The sequence below is a fragment of the Cetorhinus maximus genome, chromosome 10 (assembly GCF_964194155.1).
Source record: "Cetorhinus maximus chromosome 10, sCetMax3.hap1.1, whole genome shotgun sequence".
NCBI lineage: Eukaryota > Metazoa > Chordata > Chondrichthyes > Lamniformes > Cetorhinidae > Cetorhinus > Cetorhinus maximus.
This window is the reverse complement of record NC_135888.1, coordinates 12,368,181-12,390,851: the sequence shown is the minus strand read 5'-3', so window position 1 is coordinate 12,390,851 and position 22,671 is coordinate 12,368,181. Positions and strand designations below refer to the sequence as shown.

The 22,671-nt window shown below is 42.6% G+C and overlaps 1 protein-coding gene across 1 annotated transcript in view; it reads left to right on the top strand.

Annotated features, from left to right (window-relative positions):
• The window catches only part of LOC144685445 (disabled homolog 2-interacting protein-like), a 794,163-nt gene that overhangs the window by 83,605 nt on the left and 687,887 nt on the right, over positions 1 to 22,671 (top strand). Inside the window, exon 2 of the mRNA XM_078549951.1 lies at positions 18,397 to 18,518. Within this exon, the coding sequence (XP_078406077.1) occupies positions 18,397 to 18,518 (122 nt within the window). The remainder of the gene's footprint in view (positions 1 to 18,396; positions 18,519 to 22,671) is intronic.

Sequence of the window (22,671 nt, the reverse complement as noted above, 5' to 3'; positions counted from 1 at the left end):
AAACTGGTATATCTAGTCTAAAACACGGGAAAGCAATTGGTCTTGACAACATAGCAACGGAGCAGATAAAGCATTTTGGACGGCAAGCAAAGAAATGGCTCTTACAATTATTCAACGACTGCCTGGCAACACACAAGCTACCTAATATTTGGCAGAAGGCACATGTAATAGCACTATTAAAGCCCGGAAAAGATCCCTCCGATCCGAAGAGTTTTCGGCCAATTTCACTGCTTCGCCACACCAATAAGCTGTTTGAATGCCTGATACTCAGTAGGATAGCACCAACTGTAGATGAGAAGATCATTCCAGAGCAAGCAGGTTTCCGCCCCGGCAAATCAACAACAAGCCAACTGCTCAACCTCACACAACATATCGAAGATGGTTTTGAGCAAGGGATGGTAACAGGTGCTGTTTTTGTATGTCAGCAGCATACGATACAGTGAACCAGAGACGTCACCTCTGCAAGATCCTAGAGATGACAAAAGATATTCACTTAACAAAGCTGTTAGAACCGGCGATTCTGAAGCATACTGCTTTCTATGTTGAACTAGGTGGGAAGCGCAGCAGGTGGCGTATTCAGAAGAATGGTCTTCCTCAGGGAAGTGTGCTTGCACCGCTGCTGTACAACATCTACACGAATGACCAACCTATAGACGGTGTCACACGCCGTTTTATATATGCTGATGACTTGTGTCACTGCCCAAAGCACTGATTTTAACACCGTGGAGAAAACGCTTTCTGCGGCCTTGGAGGGACTAACATCCTACTATGAAGAAAACCACCTTCGCACAAACCCATCAAAGACGCAAGTTTGTGCATTCCACCTCAGAAACCGTGAAGCCAAACGCTAGCTTAAAGTAACCTGGTGTGGAGCAACACTGAAGCATTGTGAGCACCCTGTCTACTTAGGAGTCACCCTTGACAGATGCCTCACCTTCAAGAACCACATCGAAAAGACAAAGGCAAAAGTGAGCGCATGAAACAACATCCTGAATAAGCTCACTAACACAAAATGGGGAGCAAGCTCGAAAACATTGCAAACCAGTGCACTTGCTCTTTGCTATTCCACTGCCGAATACGCCTGCCCTGCATTGGAAAGATCTACTCATGCTAAGAAGATGGATGCCGTTCTGAATGCAAGCTGCCGACTTATCACAGGTTGTTTAAAACCAACAAACACCAACAGCCTATATATCCTGGCGGGTATCGCTCTCCCTGATATAAGAAGAACGGTAGCCAGCAAGAAAGAGCGACTCCGTCAAACATCAGATGAGAGGCACCATGGTCATACCCCTACACCCAGCCACCTAAAGTCAAGGAAGAGCTTCATGAACAGCGTTGTTCCATTACAATCAACCCCATCTGAAGCCCACATCGCCTTGTGGAAAGATCGGCTCACCAGTCTCGAACAACCCCCAGCAATGGAAATTCTACTGGATGAAAGCCTTCCCCCAGGAGCTAATTGCAACTGGGCAACCTGGAAGTGCCTTAACAGACTGGTGTAGGTCGTTCAAAGGTGTCACTAAGCAAATGGGGATATACAACCAGCCCGACAACTTGTGAACATGGAACTGAGCCACAGACTATGCAACATCTCCCGCAATGCCTATCGCTAGAGGATCCCTACACTGTTGCAGATCTTGCTGAATTCAACAACAAGGCGCAAAAATGTATCCAGTTCTGGCTGGGCCATGTATAGACTGTCCGTGGACACGATAAGAAGAGGAAGATTAACATTCCAGCTATGATTAACCTTGTTTAAATGTCTTTATTTGAAATTCCATCATGGAGCTGGCAAGTCTCGATGCCGTTGTCATTTTAAATCTCTTCCATTGAACTGGTGAGGGGTAGTCGATCAGCATCTGGGAAGGCCATTTTCATTTTAAGTAATTTCCTGGAGATATGTTCAGACATGCCCGTCTCTGCCTGTACAGTGACCATGAAAGAAGTCACCTGGCTCTGGAGTCCATTTTGTAAAGCCACAGTGTCCATATTCCATGTTGCTTTAGAGTGTCCATCTCCCAATTAGCTTTATACAGGCATATGATGTAGCAGTAACATGCTTGTATTTCTGAAAGTAATGACTCATCTTGAGCATTATCTCCAAAGACAACAGTGAGTATCCTGCATGCATGCTCTTCGATACTAACTGTCACTAGAACGAAAGGGTCCTGCCTAACTAAATTCTACTCTGTCTTCACTTGTATTACGCGTGCATGTAATTCCAGCGGTTTGTTGAATTCCTGTCTGGACCACAAGTGTTCATTTCCCACACTCTGTTCTTACCACCCACCCCCGCCCCCAACCCCAACCCACACACATCCCAGACTAGGGATAACTGAGGCCAATTGCAATAGCTGAGATTGCCACATGTCAAATATTGAACAACCTTTCTCCTTAGTCTGTTGGCTCAGCGTAACACCATGTGGTTTACACAATAAGCATCTGAAGGACTTAAATGTAAGCAGTGTATTTGTGTGATATCAAACTCTAATCCTAGTGAATTTGTATTATTGCATAATGAGCCCTTAATAATTCAATGTTAAGATAACTATCCAAAAACAAAAATTCTGTCAACCCTCTGTAATATGAAAATACTGGAATATCACTAAAATGGATTTAATATAAAATACTTTTAGCAATGATGAAGCAGTAATTTTGCACTTGCTTTAGTTAAGTAAACAATCCATTTAAATATATTTTATGGTTTTGTCTTTTTTTTAATAATGCCTTTGGGTTCCATGGTTTGAGTTGTTATAATGAACAAGATATCAGACGGGGTTGGCTATAACCATTATCTGGTGGTGCAGGGCATTAAATCTAGGATGTGCCTTATCATGCCTCAAATATCAGAATGATGCCAAATTAATATTTTCTGGTGACTTTTTAATTTCACTGTTTTCGTTTTGGCCTTTGCAAATTTTTAAATGTGGAAACAAGTGATTAGTTCACCTGAGTCTAAAATGATCCATTTTAAAGCGTTGTGAGATCAGAAACCTACACAAACTGTTCATATAAGTGATATTATGCCTGAGGTATGACTTAAATGTATTAGCGTTTTCAACTTGCGGTGCAGATTGTTGGCTATCTGTGTATCTCTATCTAATTAAAAGTCTTGAATCTAGTACATCATGCCTTTCAAATGTAAAGCATCATGCACAAAAATATCATTTCTATAAGGCAGAAAATAGTGATTTGCTGAAATGAGGACTTAAGTTACCAAATATTCACTTAATTAAAAGTGAACAAATTAAATGCAGTTGTTTCAGTTAGTGAGTACCTAATCAACGAGCAGCAGAAAATGCAGCAATCAAATTGATAGCTTTCTTTTTGATAAAAAACAGTTCGCAATGCGCAGGCAACAGGAAGTGATTATTCAAATCCTGCTTTATTTTTTATTTATCTATTTTTATTTACCTTTTTCGAATTATGTAAGAACTATACAATTATTCAAAATTGGAGTGAAGTTGTGAACTTGAACGTGTTTTTTAAGCTTAACTTTGGCAGGAGGGAGTATTGTTGTGGAACCAATTGATAAATAAGGAAAATGCAAATTAGTTTAGTCTTAAATGCTAAGAAATATGTAAAACCAGATGGACAGTAAATGCAATTATTTTTGTAAGTGTGGTGTGTGGGGGAGCAAATGTTTGATTGCTTGCTGCAGCTAAAAGAAAATGCTGTTCTCCATGAACCAATAACAAAAAATTACTTTGTATCAGGCAAAATCTTTAACAAACTTCTTAGCAAATTCTGTTATTTGATGTGTACGACTCCCTTACTTCCACATCCCAGACATCCCCTTGCAGGGGATCCCCTTGCAGTCTGATCCATCATGCGATTTCACAGGAGAACTACTATTGTGTTTGTATAAATGTGTGCATTTGTTTGTATGCATTTGTATATCCATCCATGTATAATAAAATTTGCATATGAAAGGTAAGGCAGGGATCTCTGGACAACCTATTAATTATTTGGCTGACCATATTATAACACTGGGTTGAGTGGTCCCATTTAAAAACAGCTATTTAAATATTCTATATGTTGATTCTCGTGTTAGGATTTCCCCATGATGCTACATTTTCCTTGAATACATATGGGCAATAATACAAATGATGCCAGACCACAGCCACTACTCTGCAAATCGCACTACATGTATTGTGAAAAAATTCTTCCCTTCTTTCCCCCCTAGTAAGTGGAAGCATAGCATGTGAAATAAAAAGGTTGAAACAAAATTTTAAAACCAAAAAATTACATATTGTACCAGTGACCTTTCCTCCATCGTGTGGATGTCCGGGGAGCACCAAGACTTAGCGGCAGGGTTAGGAAAGTTGGGCAAAAGTAGTTGCACAGCCTGGCCATGGATGTACATACTGTTCACTATTGCCAATAAATTCCTAAGAATGTCACCCTGTCTGTGGCTCCCTGTTCTGATGAGCAGTGTTCTTGTCACTCAGATGTGAAACCTTTCTGCACCAGATAAAAGACAGGTGTCTCAGTCCAGGGCCTCTTCCCTGTGCTCTGTGCAGCCTTCAGACCACAGTGATGGTCCAGCCTCTCACTCCCTGGAAACATTACTGGTGCCTGCACCTCAGCAGTACTGGTCATTTCTGCCAGAATGTAGCGGGCAGGTACCACAGTGTGTTTTCATATGCTCTGTGTGCTCTTTAAGGTGGAGCTGGCCCCCATCACACCAACATCTGTGATCAGTGATGCTGTGCACCAGCTCCTGAAGGGCTGAGGTGCAAAAGGTGCGCCTAAAGTTTCATGGCTGCATCTCTGAGATGGCCCTGATCACGGCCAGACAGGAGTCGGACATTCTCAGAGGCTATGTGGAGATCTATGGAATGTCCTCACTACATGTTGTCATCATCCTCCTGTGATCGAGGACTGTCAGGGCATCCACTGCATCTCCATGTCAGGAGCAATCTCACAGAGGATATTGGCGCTGCCATAAGCCAGATTGGAGTTAAACGTTCACAACTGCGATGTGAGGACCTACAGGGATACCTCGCTGCATGTTGTCGTCATCATCCTCCACAAATCTAGCAGCTATGAGGGCCTCCCGAGCGCACCTGCCTCGTCTAGCCAGTGCCAGAGCCTCATTCCCCATCGTTGTCACCACGAAAGACCCCCTCACCCTCATCGACATCCTCCTCATCGGAGGAGACCTCCAGCCCCTCCATCTCCTCAGCCAGCTCCTTGTGTTGCAGCGCCAAGTTGTAAAGGGCGCAGCAGACGGTGATGATGCGTGACACCCTCTGCGGACTGTATTGCAGGGCTCCACCAGACCGGCCCAGGCACCGGAAGTGCATCTTCAGCACCCCAGTGGTCTGCTCCACCAAGTTGCCAGCTGCTGCATTAGCCTCATAGCCCCGTTCTGCTGCAGTCTGAGGCTACCGCATGGGTGTCATCAGCCATGGCCTCTATGGGTTGCCCTTGTCCCCAAGGAGCCAACCCTGCAGCCTCTGTGGACCCTGGAAGACTGCAGGGATCTGCACGTGACTCGGGATGTAGGCATCGTGCACACACCCTGGAAACCATGTGCATACCTGCAGGATGCGTTTCTGGGAGTCACCTACCAGCTGCACGTTCAGTGTGTGTGGAAGCCCTTGCAGTTGATGAACTCCACAGAGTGTAGTGATGGAGACCTGAGCATCACATGTGTAGTAGTCACTCGCACCCTGCACCTGTGAGAATCCTAAGATCAGGGTGAATCCAATGGCCCTTGCAACCTGGCTGTCCCGGGCAAAATGCACAAAGTCGTGTGCTGTGGAGAAGATGGGATCATGGATGCATTTGTGGGTGGCAGATTGTGAAATCCCACAGAGGTCACCTGTGGGGCCCTGAAAGAAGCCACTGGCATAGAAATTGAGTACCGTGGTCACTTTCACAGCCACTGGCAGTGGATGCCCTCCATGTCCCCTTGTCACCAAGTCCTACAGTAAGTGGCAAATGTGAGCCACCAGATCCCTAGACATGCACAGTTGTCGGCGACACTAGTTCTCCGTTATCTGCAGGAATGGCAGGTGGTGCCTATAGACCTGGGTGTCACTATGCGACAACCAGCCACAGCTTGCTTTCACTCCTGGGCAGTGTGTGCAGAAGCCCCTGCTGCGCCTTCTTCATGAGGTTGCTGCTCCTGCCTTTGTGTGGCCAGGAGCTTCAGTCGTGCTCTCCTTAGTCTTCTAAAGTTTCTCTGTAGGCCATCAGGCATACAGCTAGGTCACCAGGGTCCATGATCCTGACGTGGTCTTCCTGCAGCATGAAAAAGAGAGAGACATGGTTATCATGGCTGTACTTAGCACCTTTCCTGGCCCTGTGTGACTGCCCCTTAATGCTTCCTGGAGAGTGCTGGTCACCCCTTGGATGGCCAGAGATGAGTGCGCTGCATGGCTGTCTGTCAACCTGCAACATGGGGGACACTGGTCCAAACCAGGATGCTGAGATTGCAAGGGGCTGTGAGTCCCTCCAGCAATGACTGCTACATGGCCAGCGTTGGCAAGGAGATTGTACAACGTGTGCAGTCCTACTGCTCCGTGGTCAAATGAAGTGGTGGTGGACTCTAAGTCTGCGCTGGAGGGTTGGGGTGGGTAAGGTATGGAGCGCTTGGTGGCCCTTTGGTGCTTCCGTGATGCTTGCATGGGCGGGCAGGCTAGGAACCTGACCCCAATCATTATCACTGTGTCTGATCTGTCTTAGTTGCAGAGGCATGGTCAGTTTATATAGGTGTTCCTAATGCGTGGCCACTTCCCTTGCTTACCCTGCCCCCCCACCTCAATTGCCTGTGCGCGGGATGCAGCCAGAGTAGCACTTGACCCCCCCCCACCTCCCCCCCCCACCTCTCAGCAGTCACCTCCGAGGCCAGGCATCAGTTTCCGGCGCCTCTGAGGCCTGTAAACAACGGGAAAGCTGTGGTGAACCCTGCTGCTCACTCACCTCAGTTCCCCCAAAGTGAAGACCACTGAGTGCACGTTGCCTGTGTGCTGTTGTGAAATATGTCCGCCGACGTGGACAGACGATACAGCGGGGTTCCAAAACCTGGCAGGATGGACTTTTAATTATATGCTGATGTATCACAATTAGATCCCCACCAGCTGATGGCGGGAAATGCGGCCCGCCATCGGCAGGCTGAGCGGAAGATCGCGACCTGCCTTCACGCTGTCCTGAAGTGGGTCCCACCATATTTTCCGCACATGCCAACTATCACGCCTGCCACTAGCGGACTCAGAAAATTCCGCCCTTGGCCTCCTAACACCACATGGAATCATGAGGGGCAGTCTTTAGAAAGGATTGGAAGCAGGTGACCAGAGTGGTCACTTGCTAATGTCTAGACCCCAGAACCTGTCAGCAGTGCCACAAATGAGTGGTCAAAGTCAGTGAATGCACTTTCACATGACATCTACAGATTGTTCAAAGCACCATATATCCATCACCTGGCACTCACGACTCATGCCTAACATTCAAATACTGCAACCTCACACACTTGGCTCACATCCAGGTTCCATTATTTCCACATGCCTTCAACTATTCAGCTTGGCAGGCATATCATGCAAACACAATGCAGCATAATCACTGACACTCTTTCCTCTCTCTTGCAGGAAGGCTAGCACACAATAGAAGGGAACAGAGCAGAAACGGGGGAGCTGAAAGACACCTGAAGCTCCTGAGCCTGATAGGGAGAACAATCTCTTCCACCATGGGGTTGGCTGCAAAACAGCCCATGACATCCAGCATCACTGAAAATAATGAGGATAGCAGTATGGTCCTGCCTTATGCTGCTTACCAACTTTCAGCTCACTCTCATCCTGCTATGTGGCATGATGATAAATTTGCTGATGGTGTGACCATGGACCTCTTGCTTTTGATTTCACCCCAACCTTCCCTCCTGATTTTCTGCTTTCAGACACCCAAGATCAACTGCTTGCCCAGCCACAACAGCCCCAAGAGGAGTAGAGAGGGCAACACCATACCGCTGATAAGTGGTCCCATCATTTGATCTGACACTCAGCTCAGATACTGGCACCGCATGTACCTGTAAATGTTGTGATGGTCTGGATTTGTAATGGGCATGAGTACACTGCAGCCATGCCCAGGGGAAAGGATGGTTCATGTGCCAGCTCACTGGAGGGAGGTTGCAGTTGAGATCAATTACATTGGATCCAGATGAGGACCTCGATGGGGTGGCATATGGGAGAATGCTGATAGGCACGCACACAGAGATGCTGGGTACCTAGGCTAGTTTACTAGACAGCTTCCTATTGTCAAGGAGCAAGGAGTCCAGTTCCAGCTCGGCAAAGGGCATCATGCACAACTTGGCCTCCCTGCACCCTTTGGATGTGCACGCAACAGGCAAATTGAGCAGAGGCACTGTAACTACAGGCCCCAAACCTCTTGCAGCCTTTGTGTGGACAGATCATCAAACCCTCTGCCCTCGCTTCTGAGGATGTAGAAACACTCCTTGTCAAAACCAAAATCTCACCATCCAGAAACACACTATAGGATTCCAGAGTTATCCAGAAGTTATCCAAAATTATCTTGCCTGCAAGTTGGGTGCTTTGCCCTTTAAGTAATGCTAGTGCTCCTCTTGTAGGTGAATATTTGTTCTTTGGTAACTGGACGAATTTGCTTGTCAATGGACTTGTGTGGTCCAAATTTGAATGTTGGGTGTCACATCTGCTGATAGGGGTGAGTAACTTGCATGCTTCAGGCATAGGGGATGCCAATTTGCATGCCCTACTCAGCATGGAGAGTCATGCTGGCAGTGGCTGGAGGCAGAGACACTGCATGAGGAGGTCGTTTGGCTTCCATAACCAGCATGCTGGCTAATTATGCAGCTATTGGCTGACATATATATATTAAAACATATTGCCAAAGTTTTGCAACAAGGAATTTGTTGATTCCTAAAGTTAGTGACTTTTTTTCCCAAGAGTATAAATCAGTTTAAAAATTTTATTAGGAAATTAATTAGCAAAGATTGACCAGTTCCTTAACTCTGTCAGAATTGTGACATATCAATGTATCTCAGATTGATTATTTGTTTGAAACTTTAAACCTTCTCCACACATTTCCCATATATATTGTGTAATTTATTGTCATCCACACCTGAGTGATGGAAAATCTATTGTTTCCTTCAACCTTTATTAAATCTGTTTTGCGTACAATGTCCATTTCCGTAACTTTTGAAGTCCAGTATCAAGGAATAGCAGTCATTTTATGAAAGCATACAAGACTTGGTTGAGAATCGAGTCCAAAAAAAAGCATGGCTTGAAAAAAGTTGACTGCTGGCATGAACTTTAACAAGTCGGTAATTGGCATGGGCAGGACCGGAACATTTCAAGGGCAGGCAAAAGTCCGTTGACTTTGGACGGGAATTTCCAGTCCCACCACTGTCGGAACCGGAAAATCCCACACAATGTTTTTGAGAATCCTGGTGCATAGGATATTTTAAATACTTTAACATTTCTTGAAAACCTCCCCTGTACATTATTTTTCATCCTCAAAGCATGTAACTCAGGATCCCAAACACGAAGGAGTATTCAAAGCCAGATTATATTACAATGAAGGCAGCAACAATTAATCAAATAGGAATGTTGTGTCAGAATATCAAAGGTAAATAAATTTATTGAGTAAGTGATTAAATTGCAGCACAATTTGATCACATCAAGTTAATTTCTGAAAAATGGTGACAACAAGTACTTCTTCTCAAGGTAGGGATAATATAGATTGCAGGAAGCTAGAAATTGATTAAGGGTGAAGTTAGACTGCAACTGAAAGGTCTGTGAAAAGTGGTTTGTTTTACACTGATGCTACTGCAAAGGCTTCATGCTCAGAGTAAATGTCATTACTGTAGATAATTGATTGCAGAAAATAGATTTATGGCAACTGGAAGAAATGAGTTGCCCTTTTATCTTTGTTATTATTAAACAGATTCTGAAATGGATTGAGTTGTTAGTACTTGATTTTCTTGAATAAAAATTAGTTGTAGCGTTTTAAGTATTCAGTTTTTTGACTTTCTCTTTTAACTTATTAAACAGTTGAGTATATTATGCTTGATAATCACTTAAAGTTATATTGAATATGATGATACCATTACTTACTGCTGAGCTCCAAGATGGTACAGTGTAACAATTCAGTGCTTGGAACAAGCATTCCATTGTGATGTTACAGAAAAATCAGTCATGTTAATGTTCATTTTTAAATCAACTGTGACAGTATTTGAGTGCTTCATGTACTTGGACAACTTCTACAATTACATAAGTCAGAAAAGTATGGGTAATTATCTTATGTATGATCAAACCTTTTTTGTTCAGGCACAAAACCTCAATCTTGATTTGTATGTTTTGTACCTATGACTATATCCACGAACATGTGGAGAGGTACATTCCTGATTAACATGCGATCCGTGCAACTGTGATGTGGATCTGTTTACCTCTGCTCGGGGAAATGGTGTTTAAGTACAACTATTTGTATCATAATAATTCTTCTTCTTGCATAATGTAGGGAATGAATAGAATTACAGGTACTGCAAGTTAAAGACTGGGGTTAACAGGTGATTTAATTTTTCCCTTTGTATAAAATAAGCATAGCTATCGACGCTTGCTTGTTATGATATATAAACAAATTGACAATTATGATCAGCTATGGTTTGTTTTAATTGTGTTGAATGCATTTTGTTTTTGCAGAGTACCAGTAAATAGTACATCCTGAGTCAGACAACATGGCCCATTGGGATTTGTTTCTTGCCTGACAAATTACTGTAGTTGATAGGATGATTAGTCTTTGCAGCTGGGCAAGATCTAACAATTTGAATTTTGGCTGTCTTTAAACCCTGGGTCATTGCAAAACAATTGACAGAATGAGGATGGGTTTTATGGTTTTTGAAATGGATTGAAATATTTGAAATTGCATTTGGATTTTTTATTCTTACTTGTAAAAACCATGGCCTGAATTTTCAGCTCGGCGGGCGGGCGCAATCGGCGGCACGGGATCGGCTGGGAAGTGGACCACCAACTGTGATCGGCCCCCAACCATGATTTCACGCTGGCTGGCCAATTAATGGCCAGCCAGTGTGAAGGGCACAGTGAAAAGCTCAGTGCTGCCAGGGCGGGAGGAGAGGGCGGGTGATGACATCAACGCAGGCGCGTGCTGAGAGAAAGCTCCCTGAAGGCAGAGAGCTGCCTCAAGGAGCTGCAGACTCGAAAACCATGAGATAAAGTTTTGAAAATCAGAAAAGGTCCAAGCATCAAAATCAGGCACCTGAACATATAGCTGATTTAAAATGCTGCCCACAGATTTTTATTTTTATTTTATTTAATAAGATAAACCTCATACCTCATCCTGCCCGTGGATGAGGTTTGATGAAAAATGTAAAGGCCACCTGACCAATTTGCTCGCCTGCAAACCATAAGGTTCGACGGGCCATGAAAAATCAGAGATAATTGCGCCGTTAATGGGCTTAATTGTCCCCTTAATTGTCGGTAGACGCACTTCCGACTTTTGCGTGCACCCGCTGAGTGAAATATCGTGCAAGCGCAGGATGATGTCAGGACGCTTGCCCAATGTCTTCTTGCACAATTTTACGCCCGATCGGGTCGGATGTGCAAGCGCAGGATGATATCGGGATGCCTGTTTAACGTCTTTTCGCGCAATTTTATGCTGGATTGGGTTGGGCATGCGCCCACCCGCGGGACATAAAATTCTGCGCCATGAGTGACCAGACGAAACACACTTTACGTTTGAGAATTCAAATATGTGTCAAATTTAAAGTAGCCTTTTGTGTACACCTGGATGACCAACCTTTTTTTTGTGTGTATAGAAATACATTACAACAAAGTCACAATCCACGACAGAATTATTTCTTAGAATCTTCCATGTTCAATTTTCTGGCTGAAGTCCCTTTCCTCCAATCCTGCTTTGCTGCCTCAAGAATGCTTTTATAATGACAATAGCATCCACTCCTCCAATACCTTTGTCACCCATGAACAATGAATGTCAGCAGACTATTTAACTTTGGTAATCATCAAAGCTGAACCTGATCCTATCCTTGCCTTTGTCTATAAAAGCATGCCACGAGGGTACATTGATATTTTCCCTCTCTTCCTTTGGAATGCAGAAGTGAATTATATGTCTCACTAGTTATTCTGGATAAGTCCAGTTAGTTCTGCTCAGATGAACAGTCAAACTTGGGAACTTTTCAGGTTTCTGTGGATCAATGCCATAGCAGATGGTGTATGGCGCAGTATATGTAAAGATTTTTGAGAGTTCAATACTAAATCACATGTACCTGGCGATTGTACCTGTACACGAGCAAACTTTAGGAAATAGTCAAAAGTATCAGTACCCAGTTTAAAATTTTAATTTCTGTGCTTAACAGTTTTCTTGTATATTTGAACCAGCTAATGCTGATGCCAAAGAAGTTCAGTTGTAGGTGTTACAAGGGCATTTTAATACAACGGAACCAAATTAAAATCAGCAGCCTATTTAACTTTGGTAATCATCAAAGCTGAACCTGATCCTTGTATCAATGTACATTTATCTCCATCATATTGTTAAGCATGGTAACTCCAAAATCTTCCTCAATAAAATGAATAAAAAAGACAAAAATAAAGTTGATCATAACTATATACTATTAAAAAAATAAAGACTCCTTGTGAGCATACTGTTGGGATTCATATACAACTTACACACATTAGTTTTAAATTCATGCCAGAATTATTTGTCAATTTTATTCTTCAAATTCCTGTGAATAAATGTTCCTATTTTATATTTTGTTCAATTTTTTACAGCTACAATCTTTTTTGAAAATTTTGTTAATTTCTCAAGAATTCTGTCTTCCTTTAACATCCTCATTGTTTGAGGGTTTCCTAACCACAATATACAGGCAAGGAGATGGGGCCCCAATAACTACCTCAGCTGATACAGATATTGAACCTGTGCTGCTGGTGTATTTTGCACCATACCCTAGCCATCTAGCCAACTGAGCTAACTGACACTCTCTTGCTCAAGAATTACTTTATTGAAAGTGCCAGTTGTGAATCTAGCTAGAATGAGAATCTGCATAGAATATAAATCTCCCTTGTGGTAGAAATAATGCTGTCAGATTTGTTCTTGTAGCTAGTGGTATTATATCAATGTAGGGATGCTAGGCTGTGGAATCGAACAAAGATATTACCATTTGCATAAAAACGTTAGAGAAATTTAATAAAAACTAAACATGCCCCTATGGTATCAGCTGGCCTAATAATTTTTCACATTGATTTAGCTCGCTAGCTATCCCTAGTTTTCAGAAAAATATAATTTTATATATAAAAAACAGCTGTGGTTATTGCAATAATCACCTGTCGCTGTTAGGAATCCCGGTCTGGTATAGCTACTTTCTTGGGTTAAATGAGGTCAATTACTTCTATAAATGCTCTGAATTTCTTTTGTGGGAGTTGACTTATACTGCCTTACACTATTGTATAAGCAGACAGATATAACCTAAACAAGATATGCTTATTTCACATATGTACTGCTTCGGTCTCTCCTGGTGCAGGTTGTGCAAATACATGGTAAAACTACAAGATACGAATCATTAAGCTGCTTTATTTCATTGTGAGATAAATGTACAGAGTAGCCATTATGATCTGTACACATTATTTCTGCATGGTAGAACATAAAATCCAGCTCTACTGTCACCTTGCCACAATTATCATGAATGTTTTCACACCAGCTATGGCTCAGTTGGTAGTACCCTCATCTCAGTTCCACTGCAGAGATTTGAACACAAGTCTGAACTGACACTCCACTACAGTAGTGAGGGAATTCTGCACTGCTGGAGTTGTCATTTGTCGGATGACTTTTTATAAACTATTGCATGTATTTAAGTCAAAAGCAATGCTTTTCTGATTTCTGAACTTGTAACACATCTGATGATTCATTAGTTACCCAATGTGTAGAAGAGCTCATTAAACTGCATTTGTGGGTGATTGCAATATTACTTCTAAGAAAGGACAATTTGAAAGTTGAAGTGATTTCTGATTATGTGGGGGTTAAGTTCGGCTGCATAGTGCCTGGGTGAGGCGACCTCCCTAGGCACCAAAATGTGCAGGAACACTTGGAGTCAGAAGTGTGCTGCCTCACGCATTGGGTAAGGAGAAACCAGAGGCATTCTTTATCTAGGCCTAAAGCATATGCAGATAAAGGGCCTAATCCCCGCTGCACTATTGGTTTGCCCTAAGGCAGCGAGTGCAAGGAAAACATTCATAAACATCTGCAATTTTTAGAAGTACTTCTAATGCAATGATCATCCTGGTTGTTGCAGTCCTGGCAGCAGCCCCATCCTTTGATATCCCTTCTCCACCACTGATCCCCACCAGCAATCCCCTTGGACCTCTGAAAGCTCTGCAACCGCCAAAGCACCAGTTACCCCCTGGTTCCCAATTTCTCCTCAACACCTGAAGCCCTGATCTCCTTCTTCCTGATCATGATCCCCCAAATGCCGATATCTCCTTCCCTCATCTTCACTGTCTCTTGATTCGAGCCACCTGTGAACGCAACCCCATTACTTACTTGCAGGCTGCTGAACTAGTAGCAACTCAAACTTGCAGCATTGTCTTCAGTAATAAGGTCTGAGATTCATATCTGGGACTTCTCGCACCACGCCATTTGTGCGCAGGGTGATTAGCCCGAGTGGGATTGGAGGCTGTTAATAAATGGGTGCTCCTCAATTTTTCCCTGTATCTTTTTTGGGAAGGAACAATCTTTCATCTTGGTTGTGCAACCTTTTACATGCAGAATTTGACAACATATTCAGCTTTATTTTTTACTAGGAACAATGTATAACTTTAAATTTAATTTTTACTCTGTGCTTGGGTGTTAAGAAAGGTGAAACCTGGTGTTAGTTTCATTTAAAGGTTTTTGTGAGCTGCCTGCTGGGAATTCCGGGGCCCTGTTTGTATACATGCATTTTTAATGAGGTTTTACAACTCGTGAAGTGAAGAGATGGGTTACCAAGGGGTTAGTAGTTTAGTGAAGTTAAAAGAAAACAAAGTGGAAAAAACTGTGCTGCTGCCCAGTGACTATGGTTCAGAGAGGCACAGAGACAGGGAAACACAAGGGAGTTCAGTTAGTGTGGGTATACTAGAGAGTGCAGGCAAAAGGTCTAATTTCCCTAAGAAATCCTGCAAGCCTGCTGGGGAACTGAATTTAGGGAACTCATGTTTGCTCTGAAGTTGAAGTAATAGTTTAGATTGCGGTTTTTGGGTATCTCAGGGAGAGATACCAGCTGAAGAAAAGCATCTAATGAATGCTCAAAAGTCCACCTAAAGAAAACTGTTTGAAACTGAGCTGACTCAAGCAAGAAAGCTTGGTGTAAGACAGTGGTAAAACTTCACTGGAGTTTTGTGTCTGTGAGGGTTGCTGGGATAAAAGGAATAGTGAGTTTGAATCATTTTCTGGTATCTGTATTGAAATATTTCCAACCTTTTTGTCTTGTGTAATATAGTTCATTTTTTCTTGTTTAATAAACATTTTATTCTTTGTGTTAAAAGTATACTGGCAGACTCTTGTGAATGTGTTCAATAACTGACCTCTATGGTTTCTTTAAAAAAAAACAAAGTTGGGACCTGCCAAGCCAGGTTTCACTCTGAGATCTGACTTGTGCAGTATTAATATCAGCTGGGATCATAACATTTTATATGAATTTATGGAACTAAATATTCTTATTATCGCAATTACTCATCAAAGAAATGAATAAGGTCAAAGTTTCTTCTTAAATTTAATCATGTAATTCCATGAAGGTGGGATTTCAAGACAGCACTGAATGACACATGAAAACCACTTGCACATCTGCAAAAGAAGTTTCCCTTTTCATCCCAAGCACTGCTTTATCTCCGCCACAATTTTTAACTATAAAGTAAATTCTTGAATGCTACTGTCATATCCAGAACAAAAACAGAATTACCTGGAAAAACTCAGCAGGTCTGGCAGCATCGGTAGAGAAGAAAAGAGTCGACATTTCGAGTCCACATGACCCTTCAACAGAACCTACTGTCATATCCAGGTTCTCTTCTAGCCTCTCTTACACATATGTACGGAATTCAGGAAAAAAATTTTTTTTTCAGGGATCCCATCTCTCTTTCAGCCTTGGCTTTATCAGTGGCATTCTTGGTCTTACCAGTGGTATTCTATTTGTGTATACATAGGATCATGCAAACATACGAATTAGGAGCAGGAGTAGACCACTTGCCCCTCAAGCCTGCTCTGCCATTCAATAAGATCATGGCTGATCTGATTTTAACCTCATATTCCCACCTACCCCCGATAATCTTTCACCCCCTTGCTTATCAAGAATCTACTTACCTCCTACCTTAAAGATATTCAAGGACTCTGCCTTGACTGCCTTTTTCGGAAGAGAATTCCAAAGTGTCTCAACCTTCAGAAAAATATTTTCTTCATCTCTGTCTTAAATGGGCGACCCCTTATTTTAATAACAGTGACCCCAAGTTCTATATCCTCCCACAAGAGGAAATAACCTTTTCCACATTCACCCTGACGTGTCCCCTCGGGATCATATATGTTTCAATCAAGTTGCCTCTTGCTCTTCTAAACTCCAGCGGATACAAGCCTAGCCACATAAGATAACCCGCCCATTCCAGGTATTAAGCTAGTAAACCCTTTCTGAACTGCTTTTAATGCATTTACATCTTTCCTTAAATGAGGAGACCAATACTGTACACAGTAATCTAGATGTGGTCTCACCAATACCCTGTATAACTGAAGCATAACCTCCCTACTCTTGTATTCAATTCCCCTCACTGTAAATGATAACATTCTATTAGCTTTGCTAATTACTTGTTGCACCTGCATACTAAACTTTTGTGATTCATGCACTAGGACACCCATATCCTGCTGCATCTCTGAGCTCTGCAACCCCTCTCCATTTAGATAATGGGCAGAATTTTCTGGTCGGCGTGCGGGGACGGGGCCTGCGTAAAATGGTGAGCGGTGACGTTAGTCGGGCGTCCCGACGTCACTGTGCATCATTTAGATTTTCAGTTCAGCATCCGACTTGGCTGCATGCCCGCCAAACTGTCAAAGGCCTATTAAGGCCATTTAAAAACTAATCAAACCAATAAACTGAGCTGCCCGTCCAACCTTAAGGTTGGCGGGCAGGTGAAGAGCCCAGGCGGCCTTTGCATTTTTCATGGAACCTCATCCACGGGCGGGGTGAGTTTTCATGAAGTGTTCATAAATTAAATGAAGTTTTTCCTTAATTTTCATTGACATGTCCCATGAGGGGGACCTGCCCTAAAATTTTTTCTTTCCTTTATTTAAATTTTTGAAACTTAAACTAATCTCCCTGAGGCACAGAGGTGCCACAGGGAGATTTCTGTGCTCTTTTGCACGCATGCGCAGGCCCCGACTCAGGGAATCCGCCCCACACCCACAGTGCTTCCGGGTGTGTCACGCCCATGTAAAATTGGCCAGCCCATGTAAAATGGTGGCGCGGACCCGAACGGGGGCGCCGAATGGGTTTGCGCCCACCCCCTCAGAACAACCCCCGCCCCCAACAGGTGGAAAATTCTCCCTAACGTCTCTGTTTTTTATTCGTCCTGCCAAAATGGACAATTTCACATTTTCCTATATTATACTCCATTTGCCAGATCTTTGCCCACTCGCCTAACCTATCTATATTCTTTTGTAGCCTCTTTACGTCCTCTTCACATCCTCTTCACAACTTACTTTCCTTCCTACCTTTGTGTCATCTGCAAATTTAGTAACCATACCATCGATCGCTTCATCCAAATCATTTATATAAATTGTAAAGAGCTGAGGCCCTAGCACTGATCCCTGTGGCACACCTCTTGTCATACCCTGCCAACTAGAAAATTAGTCATTTATGCTTACACTGTTTCCTGTTAGCTAGCCAATCTTCTATCCATGACATCAATAATTGTATCCTATTGATACAAGTACTGCTATGCTCAGTGCTCCTCTGAACTTGTTTCTTTTAAACTCTCCACAAATCTCACCTCACAGCCTACTGCTTAAATGTATAGAACCACAGCATTTTTTTTAACCTTTCTCGGTTTAAAGTCAAGAAATCATGGAAACCTGATTCGCCTTGTTTTCCTTTTTGCTCTTTGCGACCTTAGTATCCAATGCTATGAGCCTTATGTTTTCCCCCTTGCTTATTCAAATAAATGCTGATTAGAGGCAGCTGCTGTGAATTAATGGATCTGATTGTACCCTCTGAACTTGTTTTAATCCCTAGTAAAATTATAATTTTGGCAAAAGTGAAAGCAAGTAGGGAGATTATTGAATAATTACTTTTATATTTTGTTGTCAGGTCAATTTGCTTAGATATGCCCATCTCCTCTTCATAATATTGAAAATGTTCAATCTGTGTTTCAGATGCAAGAGGTCCGCCCACGCATAGAATATCTTGTGGAAAATCGCATTATGAGCGTGCAATATGGAACACCAAATTTTGTGTTGTCACAGATGGTCAGTTGCTGTTGCTGGGTAAAGAGGAGGTATGTGAAACTTTAATTTTAAAAAGTGATGTATTATTGTGAATGTTGTGCGTCACAAATAATATATTTGTGTTCAGTTAATTTATCTTACCATTTGAAATGGGGACGAGAAGCAGTAATTAGGTAAGGATGTTGAACGAAAGGATCAGGGAACGTCCCAGACTAAATTCTTATTCTGAGCTGAATTAGCTAATCTTAGCGGCAGCATGTGTTGGAAACCACTGATTTCTGTTCTCGGGTCAGGGCGATATAAATCAGACAGGTTTCTAGTGACCCCTGTTGAAAAATGTGTATGGATGTTTGATGAGGACAGATCCTCACTCTAAAGTCCTGAGTAGTGTATTGCTCCTACACACAAAATGGTAGGTAAGATGCATTTGGTCTTTTTCGTGTCATCACTTCCCTTGCCAGAACTCTCCACACAATCTGCACCTGTACAACACTGCACATCGGGTGAGGCTAAATAGCCTGTCGCCACTTGCAGAATAATGGCTGCAAGTGAGATGCGGGAGGACCACTGGTAACAGTGGAACTGCTCTTCACTTAGAAAGAATGGCCTGGATTTTAATCATCAAGGCGGGTAGTGGGAGTCAAAACTTTTTGGCTCAGCCCGCCCACCTTGGGAGAAAGTGCTCACAAAGGCGAGATCTTCATAGAGCCCAGACATCGATTATGCTTGTTGAAACACCTGTACCCAAGGGAAAACATTGCTTGATAGACAACTCTAGTTCTCTGATCTCTGCTGACAATTTCACAATGTTTATTTACACAACATTAATGATTTGGAGGGTTTGTGGTTTTTGTTATTGGCATTTTAAAGGGTCTGGATGATTGACACTTTTATTGCCATCTAGTGAAATTATTTTTTTAAACATAGAAGTAAGTTATGAATGAATTACTTTCTTTAAAAGCTTTTTTTTACATATGCAAATGTCACTAGGGCTAATTGGTTCTATACAATGTATAGTGGATCATTGGGCATGGAAGTGCCATAGCTTGGCATAGGGGCCATGAGGGGCCATAAGGTGTGGGTGGAAGGGCGTAACTTGACATTGGAGATGTTAGAGGCCATATGGGGTGCGTGAAAGGGCAGAGCTTGGCACTAGAGGTACAAGGGGCCATAAGGGGTGGGTGGAAGGGCAAAGCTTAAAATGAGGAGGACCTTTTTGAATTTATCTTTTAGAAGGTCCCCTCATGTAGACTTGGCCTCACAAATCCTCTGAGGGGCCATGAGTCATTACTCTTTTTAAAAGCCTGCCTGGCTCCATGAAAATTGCAGAGGAGTAGGACACGCTTATCACTGCATTGGATGCAGCCAGGTTGAGAGTGTGCGTTGTGGGTTTTTGACAGGAGGCAGCCTGCACCCTTTAAAGGCACTCCTGAAAATCTCTTGGCCTGGAAATGGGGTCGGGAATCCCGGAATCTGGACCCACTCGCCAATTTTTAAAGGGTTTTCGAGTCATCCCGATTCGGTAAAAATCCAGGCCAATATCTTTACGAGAGATGGCAAGAAAATTGGATGTTGGTATAGAAGGGTGCTTAACAAAATGATGTGCTTGCAGATTTTGTAAAAAAAAAAGTGAACTTTTATCATTCCAGAAATATGAAGGGTATATAGTTATAAAAGTTAAAATCATAATCCATTGTACCCTATTCACAGTGAACTGCTGATCATCCAGCTTCCCCTCCTGGCTCTCAAGTTAGCTGATGTTAACAGATCTTTCACCTCAGGTATTGGACCCTGGTCTTCAAATCTGCCATCATCACTCTTCTTCACTCATCACCTTGACCCCTCTGTTCTTGTGACCTACCTCACCATTTACAATCACCCTTACTACTTAGGTCATTGAATGTGCTACCGCCTCCCAAATGTGTACCTGTCTTTCTTGGAATTCCATGTTTGAAACCTTCCAATTAAGCTTGCCCCTGTCACAGTAGCAGAATGGCTCTTATCAAAGTCACAAATTACATCCTCTGTGACCATGCTAAACTATCCCTGCACATCCTTCTTGAACTACCTGCAACCTCTGACATGGTTAATCACACCATCCTCCTCCACTGTCTCTCCACTGTTGTCCACCTCGGTGGGACAGCACCCACCTGGCTCCTTTTCACTTTTATCCAGATGTAGCCAGAGAATGGTATGCAATGACATCTCCACTCTGCGTCATTACCTCTGATGTCCCCAAAGAATTTATCCATGGTTGCCTCTTATTTTTGATCTACATTCTACTACCCCTAGCTGCAACACCTGAAGACAGTGTCATGTTCCACATATACATTGACGCTCTGTCAAACCTCATCATCACCTCTTTTGACCCTTTTACTATCTCTAAATTGTTGGCTTCCTTGTCCAACATCCAATAGAGGAGCAGAAATTTTCTCCAACGAAATAAGCAGAAGATCAAAATTATTATCTTCGGTCCCCAGTACAAACTCTTCTCCCTGGCAACTATCTGAAGCGGAAGCAGACTGTTCATTGCCTTCATGTCCTACTTAACCCACGATGCAATTCCCAGCATCTATCTGTGCCATTACTAAGATCATCTACTTCCATCATTCTGACATTGCCTGACTCTGTCCCTTTCTCAGTTCATTTGCTGCTGAAACGCTCATCCATGCCTTTGTTACCCTTAAACTTAAGTGCGCTCTGGCTAACCTTCCATCTTTCACTTTTGTATAACTTTGTCACCCAGACTCTGCTGTTCATATTTTAACTCGCACCGAGTCCCATTAACCCATCGCTCCTGTGTTTGCTGACCTAGATTGATTCACGGTTAAACGACACTTCAATTTTTAAAATTCTCATCCAGCCCTATGAATCTCTGGGCTTTCTTTATTTCCCCTGACTTTAGCTTGTGCATTCCTGATTTTAATTGCTCCACCGTTGGTGGCTGTGCATTCCTGTTGCCAGGGCCCTAAGTTCTAGAATTCCCTCCTTTAATCTCTCTGCCTCTCTACCCAACTTTCCTCCTTTTAAGACACCCCTTTAAACCTTTTTAACTAAGTTTTTGGCCTTCTCTTTTAGCCCTTATGGTTGGTGTTGGGTATTGTTTGATGACACTCATGTGAAGCACCTTGGCATGTTTTACTATGTTAAAGGCATTATATAAATACAAGTCGTTATTGTAAATTAACTGTTCATTGTAAATTTTAGATTGTGATGTAATTCCAGTCATGATGAAACTATTTTAAAGCAATTAATTTTGTGTGATTTTATTTTGGATTTGCTGTGTCCAGGGATTTGTTGTAGCTAGACACCATAGAAAATCTGCTGTATATCTATTTTTGTTTACTTGCGAAACAAACAATTTGCAAACAAAATGCCACCCTTGGAGGCATTGGCTTTGATTCAGTTTCCCTAAATCAGCAAGGCCAAATTTAGTTAAAAAACAAAAAAAATGGCAAGTTATGTCGTGTCAGCAATTTCTAGTTTTGTAGTGCGAACATTTGACTGCCTTTTGGTGGTAGTGTCTTGCGTGAAATTACATTCAATGTACAGAACAGAAATGGACCATTCAACCCACTTATCCATGCCAGTGCTTATGCTCCATGCAAGCATCCTCCCACCTCTCTTCATCTAATCCTATCAGTATAACCTTCCATTCCTTTCTCCCCCATGTGTTCATCTAGCTTCCCTGGAAGTTTGAATTTCTTTTTTTTAATAGCTGAACAGATGATGCAACAAGATTTTACATTTTAAGATGAGTACTGTCACAAAAGACTAAAAGCACTATTGACTAAACACTATATTGTAATCAGTTTATACAAACCACAAAAAAGAGCATTCCCCTCTTCTTTTAGCAGAACTGAGAATGCACTTCACAGATATAATTCACACTTTCCCTTAAGTAGACATTCAGTTCCCCTGGAACCAGTCCAGGGCGATTCTTGGCCCCTGAGGGTTTATTTCTGTTCTTTTCCTTTCACAGCTTGGAAACTTTTAAACTCAGAACTGTCATACACAGTGAGGTTTTTTTCCCCTGGAGATTCTTCCTTTAGGTCAAGCTAGGCAAATCTTCCAGCCTTGTTCAAAATTCGGCGTGAATTTGGTCTTTTCAATCCAAGCACAAGCTCCCACTCTTGTTCCTGCATGGTGAACCACAATGTCTTGTTGCCGATAGCTATTCTGCCTCTCCAGGATCCTGGCAGA